The sequence below is a fragment of the Hylobates moloch genome, unplaced genomic scaffold, assembly GCF_009828535.3.
Source record: "Hylobates moloch isolate HMO894 unplaced genomic scaffold, HMol_V3 SCAFFOLD_1, whole genome shotgun sequence".
Lineage (NCBI taxonomy): Eukaryota > Metazoa > Chordata > Mammalia > Primates > Hylobatidae > Hylobates > Hylobates moloch.
The window spans coordinates 113,415,365-113,435,061 of NW_026652276.1; the positions used below are offsets into that span (position 1 = coordinate 113,415,365).

At 42.7% G+C, this 19,697-nt stretch overlaps 1 protein-coding gene and 1 pseudogene across 1 annotated transcript; both read left to right on the plus strand.

The window, feature by feature from the left end:
• Window positions 1–246: 246 nt before the first annotated feature.
• Window positions 247–4,907, plus strand: LOC116810523 (putative vomeronasal receptor-like protein 4; the record flags this gene model as incomplete). The annotated part of the gene is given in 4 exon segments (XM_058438282.1): window positions 247–351; window positions 354–604; window positions 606–1,149; window positions 4,803–4,907. Coding segments are annotated over 4 exon segments (1,005 nt in total), but the record flags the coding sequence as incomplete, so codon positions are not given.
• Window positions 4,908–11,539: 6,632 nt separating this feature from the next.
• Window positions 11,540–12,403, plus strand: LOC116812201 (large ribosomal subunit protein eL6-like; annotated as a pseudogene).
• Window positions 12,404–19,697: the final 7,294 nt, after the last annotated feature.

Below are 19,697 nucleotides of genomic sequence, written 5' to 3' on the forward strand. Positions count from 1 at the left end.
ATATAGAGATTCATAATAATTATATATGTATATATTTATTTGGCTTAGAAAATAGTACAGGAGATTCATTATCAAGAATTTATGTAAGATGGGGTTAATCAAGAAATGAGAGTAAAATAAAAATAATAATGGTAATAATTTTGAACACTGACAAAAGAACATTGATGACACAGATCTACTTTTTTCAGGTCTTCAAAATATGTTTCTTCTACATCATTAGGATGAACACACATTTCACATGTTACCTTTCAAAAGGCCTTTTGTTTTCAAGCTGGCACTGGAATCTCAGCCAACATCTTTCTTCTTCTCTGGCACATTTTTACATTCTTTAAGGATCACAAGCCTAAAAAACCATGACCTGATTGATCATCTGTCACTTGGCTTTTGTCTACATAGTGATGCTAGTCATGGCAGCAGAGTTATTGTCTCTAGACGTGTTTGAGTCACAGAATTTTCAGAATAATTTCAGATGTAAGGCTGTGTTCTACATATACAAGGTAATGAGGGGCCTCTCAATCTGCACCACCTCTCTCCTGAGCATGCTTCAGATCATCACCATCAGCCCCAGCACCTCCTGGTTGGTGAGATTTAAACATAAAATAACATATCCTGGGTTTACTCCTTTTTTGGTCCCTCAATTTGTCTTTCAACAGTGACATGATAATCTACATTGTAGGTTTTTCCAATGTGACCCAGCTAATTCTGGATGTCAGTAAATACTGCTCACTTTCCCCAATGAATGTCACCATCAGAAGGCTGTTTATTACTCTGTCGTTATCCAGCGATGTCTTCCTTGTAGGAATCATGCTGCTCTCAAGTGCCTACATGGTGATTCTCTTGTCCAGGCATCAGAGGCACTCCAAGCACCTTCACAGCACTAGCTTTTTATTAAGAACCTCCCCAGAGAAAAGGGCCACCAAGACCATCTTGCTACTGGTGAGTTTCTTCATCGTTATGTACTCATTGGACTTAATTGTCTCATCCTCCACAATGTTGTTATGGGTATTCAGTCCTGTCATCTACAGTGTCCACAAGTTTATGGTCAATGCCTATGCCATTGTCAGTCCTACAGTGCTAATCAGATCTGATAAAAGAATCACCAGTATTCTGCCAAAGGTTCACTGGAAGTGCCATCCATTTTTAACAAGAGTGATAAAATTTTCTAAAAATTATTTTGTCATCATCAATTAAATTATTCAAAAACAGAATTTGCTATCTGATTTAAGTAAAACATGTGGAATTACACTTTTGTAATATCTAATTTTTTTTTTAGATGGAGTCTCGCTGTTTCGCCCAGGCTGGAATGCAGTAGTGCGATCGCAGCTCCTTGCAGCCCTCGCCTCCCGGGTTCAAGCAATTCTTCTGCTTCAACTTCTCAAGTAGCTGGGGCATGTGCCACCATGCTCAGCTGATTTGTGTGTGTGTGTGTGTGTTTTTAGTAAAACAGGGTTTCGCCATGTTTTCCGGGCTGGTCTTGAACTCCTGACCTCAAGTGATCAGCCCACTTCAGCCTCCCAAAGTGCTGGAATTATAGGTGTGAGCCACTGTGCCCAGCCTACCTCAATTTTTTTTTCTTATTATACCTTAAGTTTTAGGGTACATGTGCACAATGTGCAGGTTTGTTACATATGTATCCATGTGCCATGTTGGTGTGCTGCACCCATTAACTCATCATTTAGCATTAGGTATATCTCCTAATGCTGTCCCTCCCCACTCCCCCCACCCCACAACAGTCCCCGGAGTGTGATGTTCCCCTTCCTGTGTCCATGTGTTCTCCTTGTCCAACTCCCAGCTATGAGTGAGAACATGCAGTGTTTGGTTTTTTGTCCTTGCGATAGTTTACTGAGAATGATGGTTTCCAGTTTCATCCATGTCCCTACAAAGGACATGAACTCATCATTTTTTATGGCTGCATAGTATTCCATGGTGTATATGTGCCACATTTTCTTAATCCAGTCTATTGTTGTTGGACATTTGGGTTGGTTCCAAGTCTTTGCTATTGTGAATAGTGCCGCAATAAACATACGTGTGCATGTGTCTTTATAGCAGCATGATTTATAGTCCTTTGGGTACATACCCAGTAATGGGATGGCTGGGTCAAATGGTATTTCTAGTTCTAGATCCCTGAGGAATCGCCACACTGACTTCCACAATGGTTGAACTAGTTTACAGTCCCACCAACAGTGTAAAAGTGTTCCTATTTCTCCACATCCTCTCCAGCACCTGTTGTTTCCTGACTTTTTAATGATGGCCATTCTAACTGGTGTGAGATGGTATCTCATTGTGATTTTGATTTGCATTTCTCTGATGGCCAGTGATGATTAGCATTTTTTCATGTGTTTTTTGGCTGCATAAATGTCTTCTTTTGAGAAGTGTCTGTTCATGTCCTTTGCCCACTTTTTGATGGGGTTTTTTTCTTGTAAATTTGTTTGAGTTCATTGTAGATTCTGGATATTAGCCCTTTGTCAGATGAGTAGGTTGCAAAAATTTTCTCCCAATTTGTAGGTTGCCTGTTCGCTCTGATGGTAGTTTCTTTTGCTGTGCAGAAGCTCTTTAGTCTAATTAGATCCCATCTGTCAATTCTGGCTTTTGTTGCCATTGCTTTTGGTGTTTTAGACATGAAGTCCTTGCCCATGCCTATGTCCTGAATGGTATTGCCTAGGTTTTCTTCTAGGGTTTTTATGGTTTTAGGTCTAACATGTAAGTCTTTAATCCATCTTGAATAAATTTTTATATAAGGTGTAAGGAAGGGATCCAGTTTCAGCTTTCTACATATGGCTAGCCAGTTTTCTTAGCACCATTTATTAAATAGGGAATCCTTTCCCCATTGCTTTTGTCAGGTTTTTCAAAGATCAGATAGTTGTAGATATGCGGCATTATTTCTGAGGGTTCTGTTCTGTTCCATTGATCTACGTCTCTGTTGTGGTACCAGTACCATGCTGTTTTGGTTACTGTAGCCTTGTAGTATAGTTTGAAGTCAGGTAGCGTGATGCCTCCAGCTTTGTTCTTTTGGCTTAGGATTGACTTGGTGATGTGAGCTCTTTTTTGGTTCCATATGTAGTTTTTTCCAATTCTGTGAAGAAAGTCATTGGTAGCTTGATGGGGATGGCATTGAATCTATAAATTACCTTGGGCAGTATGGCCATTTTCACGATATTGATTCTTCCAACCCATGAGCATGGAATGTTCTTTCATTTGTTTGTATCCTCTTTTATTTCATTGAGCAGTGGTTTGTAGTTCTCCTTGAAGAGGTCCTTCACATCCCTTGTAAGTTGGATGCCTAGGTATTTTATTCTCTTTAAAGCAATTGTGAATGGGAGTTCACTCATGATTTGACTCTCTGTCTGTGATTAAATAACAGGCTCTGAAATTGTGGCAATAATCAATAGCTTACCAACCAAAAAGAGTCCAGGACCTGATGGATTCACAGCCGAATTCTACCAGAGGTAAAAGGAGGAACTGGTACCATTCATTCTGAAACTATTCCAATCAATAGAAAAAGAGGGAATCCTCCCTAACACATTTTATGAGGCCAGCATCATCCTGATACCAAAGCCTGGCAGAGACACAACCAAAAAAGAGAATTTCAGACCAATATCCTTGATGAACATTGATGCAAAAATCTTCGACAAAATACTGGCAAACCAAATCCAGCAGCACATCAAAAAGCTTATCCACCATGATCAAGTGGGCTTCATCCCTGGGATGCAAGGCTGGTTCAACAAACGCAAATCAATAAATGTAATCCAGCATATAAACAGAACCAAAGACAAAAGCCACATGATTATCTCAATAGATGCAGAAAAGGCCTTTGACAAAATTCAACAACCCTTCATGCTAAAAACTCTCAATACGTTAGGTATTGATGGGACGTATCTCAAAATAATAAGAGCTATCTATGACAAACCCACAGGCAATATCATACTGAATGGGCAAAAACTGGAAGCATTCCCTTTGAAAACTGGCACAAGACAGGGATGCCCTCTCTCACCACTCCTATTCAACATAGTGCTGGAAGTTCTGGCCAGGGCAATCAGGCAGGAGAAGGAAATAAAGGGTATTCAATTAGGAAAAGAGGAAGTCAAATTGTCCCTGTTTGCAGATGACATGATTGTATATCTAGAAAACCCCATTGTCTCAGCCCCAAATCTCCTTAAGCTGATAAGCAACTTCAGCAAAGTCTCAGGATACAAAATCAATGTACAAAAATCACAAGCATTCTTGTACACCAATCACAGACAAACAGAGAGCCTACCTCAATATTTTTAAAATTTGCTGGTGCTATGAACTATATGGTGTCCTCAGTTGAGTGTCCCCCATAACTGAATATTCCCAAAGCATGTCTCTCACTTCTTAATTTTAATTTTACCTTTACACAGGACAACATTTATTTTTCCTTTCTTCTCTTTTTTTTTTTTTTTTTTTTTTTTGAGACAGAGTTTTGCTCTTGTTGCCCAGGCAGGAGTGCAAAGGTATGACTTCTGCTCACTGCAACCTCCACCTCCCGAGTTCAAGCAGTTCACCTGCCTCAGCCTCTCGAGTAGCTGGAATTACAGGCACCTGCCACCACACCTGGCTAATTTTTCTATTTTTAGTAGAGACAGGGTTTCACCATGCTGGCCAGGCTGCTCTCGAACTCCAAACCTCAGGTGATCTGCCCGCCTCAGCCTCCCAAAGTCTTGGGATTACAGGTGAGCCACCACACCCGGTTCCCCCTCCCTTTTTTTTTAATTTAAATACCATTTAAATGCTCCGTAAGAGTTCAGGAGATTCTTCCTATGACAAATCTTGTTTTCCACTAGGGGTTAGCCAGTATCAAGTCATCCTTCGTGGAATGCTCCCTCATGATCAAAGATAACTTTCAGGGACCTTGCCTAACTCCAAGCAGAAAGCCATCAGATAACTAGTTAATTCATGATGCGACAAGGCACCAATCCATGTTTAGGCTTTTAGTTCTTTCACTACTGCCCCTGTGGTCTTCAGTCTCTACTCAGTTCCTCTAATGTTACCCCTCAAAGAAAAAAGTAATGTCTATTTCTGTCTCAGCTTTCTAAGAACATAAGCTGCAAGAATTTATTTACCATCAGCACTTAGCTGGTGGTATTTATTTACCATCAGCACTTAGCTGGTGGTAATGTGCACAGAAGTGTTTACACATTCCTAAGAGAAAAATTAGAGAGCTTTCTGGAGCCAAAGTTTGGAGATCTGTAAATCTTCCCCTGCTGTCTCTTTCCCCACAGGCAACAACAAGCAAGTCTTTCCTATCTTAAGAAAACAAAACCTGGGTGGTGGCTCATGCCTGTGATCCTAGCACTTTTGGAGGTTGAAGCGGGTGGATCACGAGATCAGATCGAGACCATCCTGGCTAACATGGCAAAATCACAGCTCTACTAAAAATGAAAGAAAAGAAAAGAGAAAAGAAGAGAAGAGAAAAGCAAGCAAGCAGGCAGGAAGGAGAGAGAGAGGGGGAGGGAAGGGGAGAGAGAGAGAGAAGAGAGAGAGAGAAGAAAGGAAGGAAGGGAAAGAAAAAAGATAGAAAAAAAAGAAAAGAAAGAAAAAAGGAAAGAAAGAAAAAGAAGGGAGGGAAGGAAGGAAAGAGGAAGGAAGGAAGGAAGGAAGGAAGGAAGGAAGGAAGGAAGGAAGGAAGGGAAAAGAAAAGAAGAAAGAAAACCAAACCAAACCTTCTAGGGGTAGTTAGCTCCTACCCTAACACACTGCACCATTTTACAACCAAAGTCCTCCAAATAATTGTCTGCAATCACTGTGTCTAAAATGCGCTCTTCAATCTACTACAATTTAGGTTTTTGTTTCCACCATTACATTGAAACTATTCAAGATTCACCAACCCAACGTAGTCCCCAATGGCAAATTCAATGGAATTCCAGAATCATATATATCATATATGTGTGTGTTTATATATACATACATACATATATATTGGAGACAGGGTTTGTTGCCCAGGCTACAGGTCAGCGGCAGGATCACAACTGACTGCACCATCGAATTCTTGGGTTCGAGCCTCCTCCTGCCTCAGCCTCCAAAGTAGCTGGGAATGCAGGCATGCACCATCATGCCTGGCTAATTTTTAATTTTTTTTTATAGAGACAAGGTCTCATTATGTTGCCCATGCTGGTCTCAAACTCCTGGGCTCCAGGGATCCTCCTGGCTCAGTCTCCCAAAGTGTTAGGAGCCCCCACACCTGACTAGAATATCTTTTGATACTATTACTCACTTCTTTAGGATACTCGCTTCAATTCTCCACTCTTTATTTCACTTACCTTTGCTGGTTCCCATGCCCACCTATAAATGATGGTGTTCCCTTTTGTGCTCTGTCCAATCTCTCCACTTGTCCACATGCTTGGTATCAACCTACACTTATTTGCTGATAACTCCCCTATCAAGACAAGATCTTTCTCCTGAATTCCAAACTTAGTCAACCACCAACTGGATATCTTCACCAGACAAAAGTCAACCACATCTTGGCCAGGCACGGTGGTTCATGCCAGTAATCCCAGCACTTTGGGAGGCCGAGGTGAACGAATCACCTGAGGTCACGAGTTTGAGACCAGCCTGGCCAACATGGTGAAACCCCATCACAAAAATGAGCTGGACGTGGTGGCAGGTGCCTATAATCCCAGCTACTCAGGAGGGTGAGGCAGGAGAATATCTTGAACATGGGGGGCAGAAGTTGCAGTGAGCCAAGGCAGCACCACGGCCCTCCAGCCTAGGCAACAGAGCAACACTCAGTGTCAAAAAAAACAACAAAACTCAACCATATCTAAAAGTTATGAGTAACCTCTTCCCCATAGCTGCTTTAATCCCAAAATCCACTTAATAATAACCCAAGACTCCTCTCAAAATATCCCTGTGTTCCCGCATGTTCTCACTCATAGGTGGGAATTGAACAATGAGAACTCATGGACACAGGAAGGGGAACATCACGTTCCGGGTACTGTTGTGGGGTGGGGGGTGGGGGGGCAGGGACAGCATTAGGAGATATACCTAATGCTAAATGACGAGCTAATGGGTGCAGGAAATCAACATGGCACATGGATACATATGTAACAAACCTGCACATTGTGCACATGTACCCTAAAACCTAAAGTATAATAAAAAAAATATATATATATCCCTGTGTTCAAGACCCAAATTCAGCCACCAAGTTCAGCAGAGTCGATCTACTTAGCACGTCTTCCATCCAGCCCATGTCCTCTACTCATACTCCTTCTGCCTCAGTGTCTTCATGCAACAAATACTTATAGAGTACCTAAAACGTGCTCTAGGAATGGTTAAGAAAATAAAAAAGATACCAGATTTATGGAGATTACACTCTAATGGTTGTTCTGACTAACATTTTCAGAACTAATCTTGTATCAACTCACACCCTTCCAGAATTAGTATCAGAATTGAGGGTGGCTTCCTGAGGTCAGGAGTTCAAGACCAGCCTGGATGGTGAAACCTCATCTCTACGAAAAACACAAAAATTAGCCAGACATGGTGGCACATGCCTGTAATCCCAGCTACTTGGGAGGCTGAGGCAGGAGAATCACTTGAACCTGGGAGGTAGAGGTTGCAGTGAGCCGAGATCGCACCACTGCACTCCAGCCTGTGTGACAGAGCAAGATTCCGTCTCAAAAAAAAAAAAAAAAAAGAATTGAGGGTGGCTTTAAGTATGTAGCACTTCAAATCTTTCATATTGTTCTAAGTAAGCACTGTCCAACAGAATCAGATGGAATTAATATTAATAATATACTTTTGGCCAGGCACAGTGGTTCATGCCTATAATCCCAGCACTTCGGGAGGCCAAGGCGGGGGATCACGAGGTCAGGAGATCGAGACCATCCTGGCCAACATGGTGAAACCTAGTCCCTACTAAAATATAAAAAATTAGCCGGGCATGGTGGCAGGCACCTGTAGTCCCAGCTACATGGGAGGCTGAGGCAGAAGAATCATATGAACCTGGAAGGCAGAGATTGCAGCGAGCTGAGATCACGCCACTGCACTCCAGCCTGGTGACAGAGCGAGACTCTATCTCAAAAAAAAAAAAAAGAAAAATAATAATAATAATATAATTTGATTTAAGGCAATATCAAAAATATTATCTCAACATTTCAAAAATATTTACAAACTACTTGATTTTTAAAAATATATCTATGAAATACAAAGCATAAGTTACAATTAATACATCTCAATTTAGATGCTTTTTTTTTTTTTTTTTTGGTGGGGGTGATGGAGTTTTGCTCTTGTTGCCCAGGCTGGAGTGCAATGGCACAATCTCAGCTCACCACAACCTCCACCTCCCAGGTTCAAGCGATTCTCCTGCCTCAACTTCCTGAGTAGCTGGGATTACAGGCATGCACCACCACGCCCAGCTAATTTTTTTTTTTTTTTTTTTTTTTTTGTAGAGACAGGGTTTCTCCATGTTGGTCAGGCTGGTCTCAAACTCCCATCCTCAGGTGATCCACCCACCTCAGCCTCCCAAAGTGCTGGGATTACAGGCATGAGCCACCATGCCTGGCCAGATGCCAAATTTTTATTTATTTAATTTTTGGGGTATTTTTTAAGACAAGGTCTTTCTCTGTCACCCAGACTGGAGTGCAGTGGTGCTCTCTCAGCTCATTGCAAACTCTGTCTCCCAGGTTCAAGCGATTCTCCTGCTTAAGCCTCCCAGGGAAAAATATTTTGTATTGCTTCAGTTTTCAAATGTAAATTAATTGAAATGAAATCACAAAGTCAGTTTCTTAGTTGCCCTGCCCAAATTTCAAATATTAGACAGTGCAATTTTAAGGGGCTCCTTCTAATATGAAACTCTCATTCCTTCAGGCTGCATTCTGCACCTGGCTAAACATCAACATTACCTAGGGGGCTTTTAGAAAACCACAGCCTCCACATGATTTCCTTAGGTCTGGAGCCTTGCCAAATGCTATTTCAAGCAGCCTTGCTTCAAGTCCTGGAATGCTCTTGTCATTCCACCCTTCCCACATCCACTAGCCCCAAATCACCCATTCATCTCTCAAGAACTGAACAAAGGTGACAATAAACTACACATTTCTTAACCTGTAGGGAGACCCTCTGAAACTATTGCTACTGAATAAAAGATGAAATGCTCCTGATTATTGTAAATACAAAATTGCATGCAGGATTGTGTAAAGACAATGCCAGGCTGGACTGCCAGAACAAGCCAACAGCACATGATGTGCTTCCCCCTGCAGAGAGCCTATGAATGGACGTGCAGTCAGGGAGGTTTCACATCACCAAGATTCCTATCCCAGAAAAGCAGATGTTCATGGCTCTGGGAATGGAATACGACCCTCATGGAGAGCCTATAAACGGATGCATGGGGGGGTGCCTGTCCACATGGATAAGATAGGGCTACAAACACCCTCATCTTGCCGCGGCTCTTCTAGGCCTCTTTAGGGTTAAGGCATACTCCCTTCTGAGAATTTCTGGTCTAACCAGATGTCTAGCTTCACCTCCTGTTTCCATGGATTGTTTGTAACCAGCTTTTGTTGCAATTGTTACTGCTGATTAATATCTTGCTAATCATAGGTTATGGAAAGATTGTGTTTCTGTTTTAAGGCTCTGTTAGAAATTACTGATGCACACACTATATTGTAAATTCTTATCTCTCTATACCATACCTCTACATACAAATGTACTGTACTTCTACATACAAATGTTATGTTAAAGAATTACTTCATCCCCATATGACCATCTCACCTCATAATCAAATGACCCTAAATCCCTCACTAACCTACCCCCACCCTCACTAAACTTAATAATAAATGCTGGCATATCCAGTGCATTGTTGGCACCACGGGACCAGAAGGCGGTGACCCCCCTGGACCCAGCTTTCACTATCTTGTGTGTGTCTATTATTTCTCAACCTGCCGATCCACCTGGGAACAAAGAGAGAGGCCTGTTGCATTGCAGGCTGCTGGCCAGATCCCGCAATAATTTTGTTCCTTTTGCTCTTCAATCAAATGACCTCTCTGCTCTAGCCAGCTACAAAATGCCATGTTATCTCTTTCAAATGCAAATATCACCTTGTCATTCTCTGCTTAAAGTACTTAAAAGGCTCCCCATGTTTGCAGAATAAAGCCATATCTATTTGGCATAATATGGGCTGGTTTACCTTCCCAGCTTCACTTTAACCATTCCCTATCCATCCACCTATCTATCCATCCATCCATCCACACACCCATCCAACCAGTCATCCATCCAACCATCCATGCATCCATGCATCCATCCATCCATCCATCCCTCCACCCATCCATCTATCCATCAATCCCTCCCTCCCTCCCTGCATCCATCCATCCATCCATCCATCCATCCATCCATCCATCCATCCATTCACCCATCCATCCATCCATCCAGGCAGCCATCCATTCACCCATCCATCCATTCACCCATCCACCCATCTATTCATCCATCCATCCATCCATCCATCCACCCACCTAACCATCCATCCATCCATTTATTCATCCATCCATCAATCCATCCATCTATCCACGCAATCATCCAGGCAGTTATTTCATGAATCTGTCAGTCAGTTACGTCTACATGCCTTCTCCTGAATTCTCAACAATTCCCCATAATATCCATGATATATATTTTGCTATACCTCACAACTGTAGATGGGAAAACTGAGTCTGAGAAGTCTCGTGTGTGGTGAACAGCACTGACTTCCTATACTGTATTAATTCCCTCTTTCTTCCTTCTTAATAAAATCCTGATCATGTTAAAATGTCTGCCCCTCATCCACACAGCCCTCATTCCCAGCTTTAGGTATACATGGACAGCAACAAATCTAAACCAAGCATAGACAAACATTTTCTGTAAAGCAACAGACAGTAAATATTTTAATTTGTGAGCCATATGGTCTCTGTTTGCTATGGTTTTAATGTGTATCCTAAAAAGTATGTGTTGGAAAGTTAATCCCCAATGCAACAGTGATGGGAGGTAAGGCCTAATGGGAGGTGTTTAAGTTTTGAAGGCTCTACTCTCATGAATGGATTAATGCTGATTATGAAAGGGCTTGAGGCTCTGCTCTCTCTCACACTTTTTGCCCCTTTGCCATGGGAAGATGTGGCAAGAAGAGCCTCCTTGCCAGATGCCAGCCCCTTGATCTTGGACTTCCCAGTCTCTGGAACTCTGAGCCAATAAATTTCCAGGTGCAGTAACTCATGCCTATAATCCCAGTGACTCAGGAAGTTGAGGCAGGAGAATAATTTGAGGCCAGGGTTTTTCAGACCAGTCTGGGCAACAGAGGGAGACCCCACCTCTAAATAAAATTTAAAAATTAGCTTGGTGTGGTGATGCATGCCTGTAGTTCCAGCTACTAGGAAGGCCAAGGTGGGAGGTTCCCTTGCACCTAGGAGTTAAAGGCTGCAATGAGCTGTGATCACGCCACTGCACTTCAGCCTGGGTGACAAAGCAAGAGTCCATCTCTAAATAAAAGAAAAAATATATACATTCATTACAAATTACTCAGTATCAGCACAAAAAGGGACTAAGATGCTCTTTCCCATCTCACAAGATGGCGGGTGAAAAAGTTGAAAAGCCAGACACTAAAGAGAAGAAACCCGAAGCCAAGAAGGCTGATGCTGGTGGCAAGGTGCACAAGGGTAACCTTAAAGCTAAAAAGCCCAAGAAGGGAAGCCCTATTGCAGCCACAACCCTGTCCTTGTCAGAGGAATTGGCAGGTATTCCCGATCTGCCATGTATTCTATAAAGGCCACGTACAAGAGGAAGTACTCAGCCGCTAAATCAAAGGTTGAAAAGAAAAAGGAGAAGGTTCTTGCAACTGTTACAAAACCAGTTGGTGGTGACAAGAACGGTGGTACCCAGGTGGTTAAACTTCACAAAATGCCTAGATGCTATCCTACTGAAGATGTACCTCGAAAGCTGTTGAGCCACAGCAAAAAACCCCTTCAGTCAGCATGTGAGAAAACTGCGAGCCAGCATTACCCCTGGGATCATTCTGATCATCCTCACTGGATGCCACAGGGGCAAGAGGGTAGTCTTCCTGAAGCAGCTGGCTAGTGGCTTGTTACTTGTGACTGGACCTCTGGTCCTCAAATGAGTTCCTCTACGAGGAACACACCAGAAATTTGTCATTGCCACCTCAACCAAAATCGATATCAGCAATGTAAAAATCCCAAAACATCTTACTGATGCTTACTTCAAGAAGCAGCAGCTGCGGCAGCCCAGACACCAGGAAGGTGAGATCTTTGACACAGAAAAAGAGAAATATGAGATTACAGAGCAGTGCAAGATTGATCAGAAAGCTGTGGACTCACAAATTTTACCAAAAGTCAAAGCTATTTCTCAGCTCCAGGGCTACCTGTGATCTGTGTTTGCCCTGACAAATGGAATTTATCCTCACAAATTGGTGTTCTAAATGTCTTAAGAACCTAATTAAATAGCTAACTACAAAAAAAAAGACACTGTTGCAACTATTCAACTCTGCCATTGTATCAAGAAAGCAGCCACAGAGGATACACAAGCCAATGGGTGTGATTGTGTTCCAATAAAATGTATATATGAGCCCTGAAAATTAATTTGATATAATTTCACATCATAAAATATTATTCTCCTTTCAATTTTTTTCCAACCATTTAAAACGTAAAAACCATTTTTTGCTCACTGGCCATAAAAAAACAGATGGCAAGTTGGATGTTCTCCCACAGGCTATACTTTTCCAATTTCTGATCTAAGCTACTTAGTTGCATGGTGTCCTCCTGGCAAGGTCAGGGGAGACATACGACCTAAGGGGACCCGGTCACACTCAAGGGAGAATCTACAGTGTCCATTGTAGGTTAGAGAATAATCCCCCTTCTATTCCCAAGTCAGCAGGCCACTGGCTTTCATTGTCATCTTGACTATATAGTCAAGACTATATATGGATTATATAGACTATATAATGAAGATGACAATGAAAGCCAGTGGCCTACTGACATGGGAATAGAAGGGATTACTCTACTCTCAAGATGACTATGGAAGCCACTACTCTCAAGACAACTACGAAAGGGATTACTCTCAAGTTGACTATGGAATCCATTGACCTATTGATTAAGGAAGTCATTGACCCAGGCACTACTGTCATTTTTCTTGTAACTGAAAGTGGTCTCAGAGTCTCCTGGCTGGTGGCCTCAGGAGATGGAACCTCATGGGCCTCCCCTGAGACACAGTGAGGACAAATGACGGCCCAATATCTTAAGTAGAGTATTAATCAAGGTCTCCCGAGAAACAGAACCAATAGGAGGTTCTATTTCATTCTGTTTCCTTCCTATTTCATTCATACACACACATGTTGGGGGTGGAGGAAAGAAAGAAAGACTTTAAGAAATTGGCTCATGCAATTACAGAGGCCAGTTCAAAATCTGCAGAGTAACTTGGTAGGATGGAGACCCAGGGAAGAGTTGATGTTGTAGTGTGAGTCCAAAAGCAGTGTACAGGCAGAATTCCCTTTTTCCTCAGGGCAAGTCAATCTTTACCTGAAGTTAAGGCCGCCAAAGTAGGAGGATCACTAAAGACCAAGAGCTCCAGACCAGCTTGGGAACATAGTGAGGCTTCATCTCTACAAAAATTAAAAAATTAGGCGTGGTGGCATGTACCTGTAGTCCCAGCTACTCAGGAGGCAAAGGTGGGAGGATTGCTTGAACCCAGGACTTTAAGGCTGCAGTGAGCTATGACTGCATCACTGCTCTCCAGCTTGGATGATAGAGTGAGACCCTGCTTCAATATCCTTCAACTGATTGGAAAAGGCCCACCCACATTATTGAGATTAATCTGTTTTGTTCAACGTCTACTAATTAAAATGTCAATCTCATGTTTAAAAAACAAACAAAAGCCTTCACAGCAACACTCAGATAGACTTGACTGGAGTCAACTCTATCTGGTACTTGAGTCCCCTGGCCTAGCCAATTATATATCAGAGGTGATATATAACACTGATAGAATTATTATAAATAATAATTAACAGAACTAATAGAATTAAGCATCCACAGGATATCTGAGATCAGGATTGATGGGAAGAATGGAAGCAGGTGCTTCCCAGCCACTAACACCACAAAACCTGAGGAACCCCATGGAAAGTCCTGCCTGACTTCAGTCCACAATCGGGTTTCTTTTCTTTTCTTTCTTTTTTAAGACACAGTCTGGCTCTGTCACCAAGGCTGGAGTGCAGTGGTGTGATCTCGGCTCACTGCAACCATCCACCTCCTGGGTTCAAGCGATTATCGTGCCTCAGCCTCCCAAGTAGCTGGGACTACAGGCATGAGCCACTCGCCCAGCTAATTTTTGAATTTTTTTTGCCATGTTGGCAGGGCTGGTCTCGAATTCCTGGCCTTGTTGCCATGTTGGCAGGGCTGGTCTCGAACTCCTGGCCTCAAGTGATTTGCCTGCACTGGCCTCCCAAGGTGCTGGGATTACAGGCATGAGCCACCTCACCCTGCCCACAACTGAGGTTCTTAACTTCCCTCCCTAAGCTGAATTTGGTGCAGAATAAGGTTAGCACTCAGATTTTGCAATACATCTCTGGAGAGTTTATTTTAAGAAGATTAAGTGGGGTACTCCTGGGTTTCAGGATTGGTTAGTCACCCGCTCTGCAAGAACAAAGGGTGATCTGACACCCAATCTCCCTCCTGATGCATGGAGTTTGACCCCCAGAAGAAAGGGCTTGAGATTCATGCTAGAAATGATGCAAATATTAACAGAAAAGGAAATTAATATAATTCTGATGTGCTGTACAATGTTCAATATTGATTTCTGATTCAACGAGACTAATTAAAATGCTCTATTCCAATCAGTTGCCAAACATACCTGCTCAATAATGTGTCTAAATTCATTATTTTAACAATATTTCATTTTTCAGTTTTATTTTATCCACATATTAACTTCATTTTACTTATGCAAATAAGAGCTTGATGGTGATACTACCAATAACTCATTATCATCCTTTGCTAAGCCAGGAAGGAATTTGTTACTCTGCAGAATATCAGTGCTTTTAACAGGAGAGTACGTAAAACCTACACTGTCTTGAAATAATTTGCACTCACAAATTAAGTGACAAGCATAACTCTAATAGATTAACTGTATGCAGTAAAACATTTACCTTTACAAGTGCTCCTCTGTCCTCTTCGAGGCTGAGTCTGAGGCTAACTAGGCTTAGCAAACCCTAGTGACAAAAGGAAATAGTTTTTGGAATGCTTTCTTCGGTCCATCACTGACATTTCCTGTTCATCTCGTGGAAAAGTTAAAATAATTTACAGTGGCTCACACCTGTAATCCCAGCACTTTGGGAGGCCAAGGCGGGTGGATCACGAGGTCAGGAGCTCGAGACCATCCTGGCTAACATGGTGAAACCCCATCTCTACTAAAAACACAAAATAATTGTGTGGTGGCATGCACCTGTAGTCCCAGCTACTCGGGAGGCTGAGGCAGGAGAATCGCTTGAACCCAGGAGTTGGAGGTTGCAGTGAGCTGAGATCGCACCACTGCACTCCAGCCTGGCTGACAGAGCGAGACCCCGTCTCAAAAAAAAAAAAAATTTAGTGGCACCTGAAGGGTGTTCAGGATACATTAAATATTCAACATCTCTAAGGGAGGCCCAGCTACGTTTAACATGGCAGGTTCTCTTCCAAGATCCATCCTTAAATCAATCTGAGCACCTCTGCTGAGAACAGTTTTCTGGTGCTTTTTTTTTTTTTTTGAGACAGGGTCTGTCTCTGTTGCCCAAGTTGGAGTGCAGTGGTGCAATCATGGCTCACTGCAACCTCCGCCTCCTGGGTTCAAGCAATCATCCCACCTCAGCCTCCCAAGTAGCTGGGACTACAGGGATAGTCCCAGGCCTTCTGGTGCTTTGGGATTATTTATTGAAAAGATAGTTGTTCCCCACACGCAATGGGATTTGCAAAAATATTCTCAGGTAGAGAGGGATGGGTTGGAAGAGACAATATTTGAGTCATGTATTCTATATGGCGAGATGGACCAACTAAAATAATAATCTCATCTCCCTGAGATTTTCAAAAAGTCTCAGGGAGATGAAGTTCACTCCACTGAAAAGAGTGTGTCTAGGCAGCAGGTCTGCCTGTGAGTCATGGGTGGGTCTACGATAAGGTTGTAGAGCCTCTCATTCAAGACTGGGGTTGCGGGGGGTGTCCAGAAATTTTTGGGGTAGCTTCAGGCTGAAGTGGAAAGGTTAACAGCAGAGTTCCTACACAGCAGAAAGCTACTGTGAAAACTTCCCAGAGTCTGCTGCGGGGCTGCCACTGCCTTTCTAGTAGAAACACTGCATTACCCTCTTGAAGCTTGGCCTAAAGGGCCCTTGTCACTCAGATGCCCTCATTATGAGCTCCCTCTGGGTAGCACTCTATCAGGCAAAATTCACTCCCTATATTTCACATAGGTTCTTTTCTATTTTCCCTAAGTGTCAACCGGTCTGAGAAATAAAGGGACAGAGTACAAAAGAGAGAAATTTTAAAGCTGGGTGTCCAGGGAAGACATCACATGTCGGGAGGTTCCATCATGCCCCCTGAGCTGTAAAACCAGCAAGTTTTATTAGTGATTTTCAAAAGGGGAGGGAGTGTACGAATAGGGTGTGGGTCACAAAGATCACATGCTTCACAAGGTAATAAGATATCACAAGGTAAATGGAGGCAGGGCGAGATCACAGGACCACAGGACCACAGGACTGGGGCGAAATTAAAATTGCTAATGAAGTTTCGGGCACACATTGTCATTGATAACTTCTTATCAGGAGACAGGGTTTGAGAGCAGACAACTGATCTGACCAAAATTTATTAGGCGGGAATTTCCTCATCCTAATAAGCCTGGGAGTGCTACAGGAGACCGGGGCTTATTTCATCCCACAGCATGACCGTAAAAGACAGCTGCTCCCAAAGTGACCATTTCAGAGGCCGACCCTCAGAGATGCCTTCTCTTTCTCAGGGATGTTCCCTGCTGAGAAAAGAATTCAGCAATATTTCTCCTATTTGCTTTTGAAAGAAGAGAAATATGGCTCTGTTCCCCCTGGCTCACTGGCAGTGAGAGTTTAAGGTTATGTCCCTTGTTCCCAGTGAGAGTTTAAGGTTATGTCCTTTGTTCCCTGAACACTGCTGTTATCCTGTTCTTTTTTTAAGGTGCCCAGATTTCATACTGTTCAAACACACATGCTCTACGATTTGTGCAGTTAACACAATCATCACAGGGTCCTGAGGTGACATACATCCTCCTCAGCTTATGAAGATGATGGGATTAAGAGATTAAAGACAGACATAGGATATCACAAGGGTATTGACTGGGGAAGTGATAAGTGTCCATGAAATCTTCACAATTTATGTTCAGAGATTACAGTAAAGACAGGCATAAGAAATTATAAAAGTATTAATTTGGGGAACTAATAAACATCCATGAAATCTTCACAATTTATGTTCTTCTGCCATGGCTTTAGCCGGTCCCTCCATTTGGGGTCCCTGACTTCCCGCAACACTCAAGGAGAGACAGATGTCCACCCTGCAGACTCAGGACCTACTTAGGGGAACTTGATTGCAAATGACAGAAACTCACTGTGAACTAGTGTAGACAAAGGAAGAAATTCATTGGTCCATGGGGTCCAAGGAACAGTTGTATAAATGGTAATAGCCCTGCAAGATTCATCTTACCCACTGTCCAGAAATCCTAACACACTGAAAACAGCAAAGAAAGAGTTTAATTTCTGCAAGGCAGCTGAGTAGAGTGATGGGAGATGTTTCTCAAATCTGCCTCCCTGAAAGCTCAGCGGCTAAGATTTTTAAGGATAATTTGGTAAGCAAGGGGCTAGGGAATGGAAACTGCTGATTGGCTGGGGATGAAATCATAGGAGTCCAATCAAACTGTCTTCACACACTCATCAATTTCTGGGTGGCCGTTTCTGGTGGGAGTTAGTTCCTGGGTGTGAATCGCAGCTCCCGGTGAAGTCAGTCAGTCTCCAGAAAGCAAAAGTCTGAAAAACAACTCAAAGACTAATCTAAGGGCCAAGTGCAGTGGCTCACACCTGTAATCCCAGCATTTTTGGAGGCCAAGGCAGTGGATCACTTGAGGCCAGGACTTCGAGACCCGCCTGGCCAATATGGCGAAACCCCACTCTTATTAAAAATACAAAAATTAGCAGGGCATGATGGCATGTGCCTGTAGTCCCAGCTACTTTGGAGGCTGAGGCAGGAGAATGACTTCAGCCCAGGAGGTGGAGGTTGCATAAGCCAAGATGGTGCCACTGCACTCCAGCCTGCCCAACAGAACAAGATTCTGTCTCAAAAAAAAAAAAAAAAAAAAACTAATCTTAGATTTTGACAGTAGTGATGTTATCTATGGGAGCAATTGGGGAAGTTACAAGTCTTGTGTCTCTGATTAAAAAGACTTGAGCAAAACAGGGCTTATAGAAAATCAAACTAGATAACAATGGTTGATTAACGTTAACTATGCCTACATTTTAGCAGAATTCCAGCCCCTTCCATTATCCTAACCTTGCAGCCTTTCATTAGTCTTACAAAGGTGGTTTCAGTCCCCCAGCAAAGAGGGGGTTAGTTTCGGGAAGGGACTGTTATCACCTCTGTTTTAAAGCTAACAAAGACAGTCAGATTTCTCTCACTGTCATAATTATTGCAAAGGAAGTTTCAGAAACAGCCTTGAAATAGGCAGGATGGAAATGGACCTCCAAATCCTCCAGAACCAGAGACTGGGCTTCCCCTCTCTTGTCCTTGCTTTTCTCCGCATTTTTACTTCCCCCAGGCTCCCAGATGCCTGGATTTCCACACGTGGTTAAAATATAGATGCCAACAGCTCCCCAAACATCAAAGTTTTAGTTACTATTAAGGAACTACAGTCAAGTGGTACCATAGTTCCAATGTGGTGGTAAAGGCATCATGCATTCAAGTATTTCAAGGAAGGAAATTATAACCTTGTTTGGGTGAAGTGCTCAGCCCCAGATGAATAAGCTGTAGCATGAGAGAGAGGAGAGGGATGAATAATGTCATAAATGAACATGGCAGCTCCATTAGGGATGGGAGAGGGTAGTTATTGCCCAAGAGGAAATTCTGATAGAGCTCCACTGCAAGGCCCAGTCTCTGCTTCCCCTGCATGGTTGTCATCCTCCAACCCTTAGATAGGGCCAAGCACTTGCTGCCTTGGTGTATTAGTCTGTTCTCACGCTGCTAATAAAGACATACGTGAAACTGGGTAATTTATAAAGGAAAGAGGTTTAAAGGGCTCACACATCCACATGGCTGAGGAGACCTCACGATCATGGCAGAAGACAAAGGAGAAGCAAAGGCACATCTTACATGGCAGGAGGCAAGAAAGCATGTGGAGAGGAACTCCCCTTTATGAAACCATCAGATCTCATGAGAATTACTCATTATCATGAGAACAGTACGGAAAAACCTGTCCCCATGATTCAATTACTTCCACTGAGTCCCTCTCATGACACGTGGAAATTATGGAACTACAATTCATGATGAAATTTGGGTAGGGGCACAGTCAAACCATATCACTTGATGTCCCTTACAAGCCAGAGAGGCAGTATCTTGAGTGTTTGCGTGTCCTGAGTGTAAACAGCTGTAACTACCATGGATAAAAAGATAAGAACAAAAGACATTCTTCAACAAAAATGTCCCTATAAAACCATCCCAATTGTCCCCTAGAAATGATGTTTATAG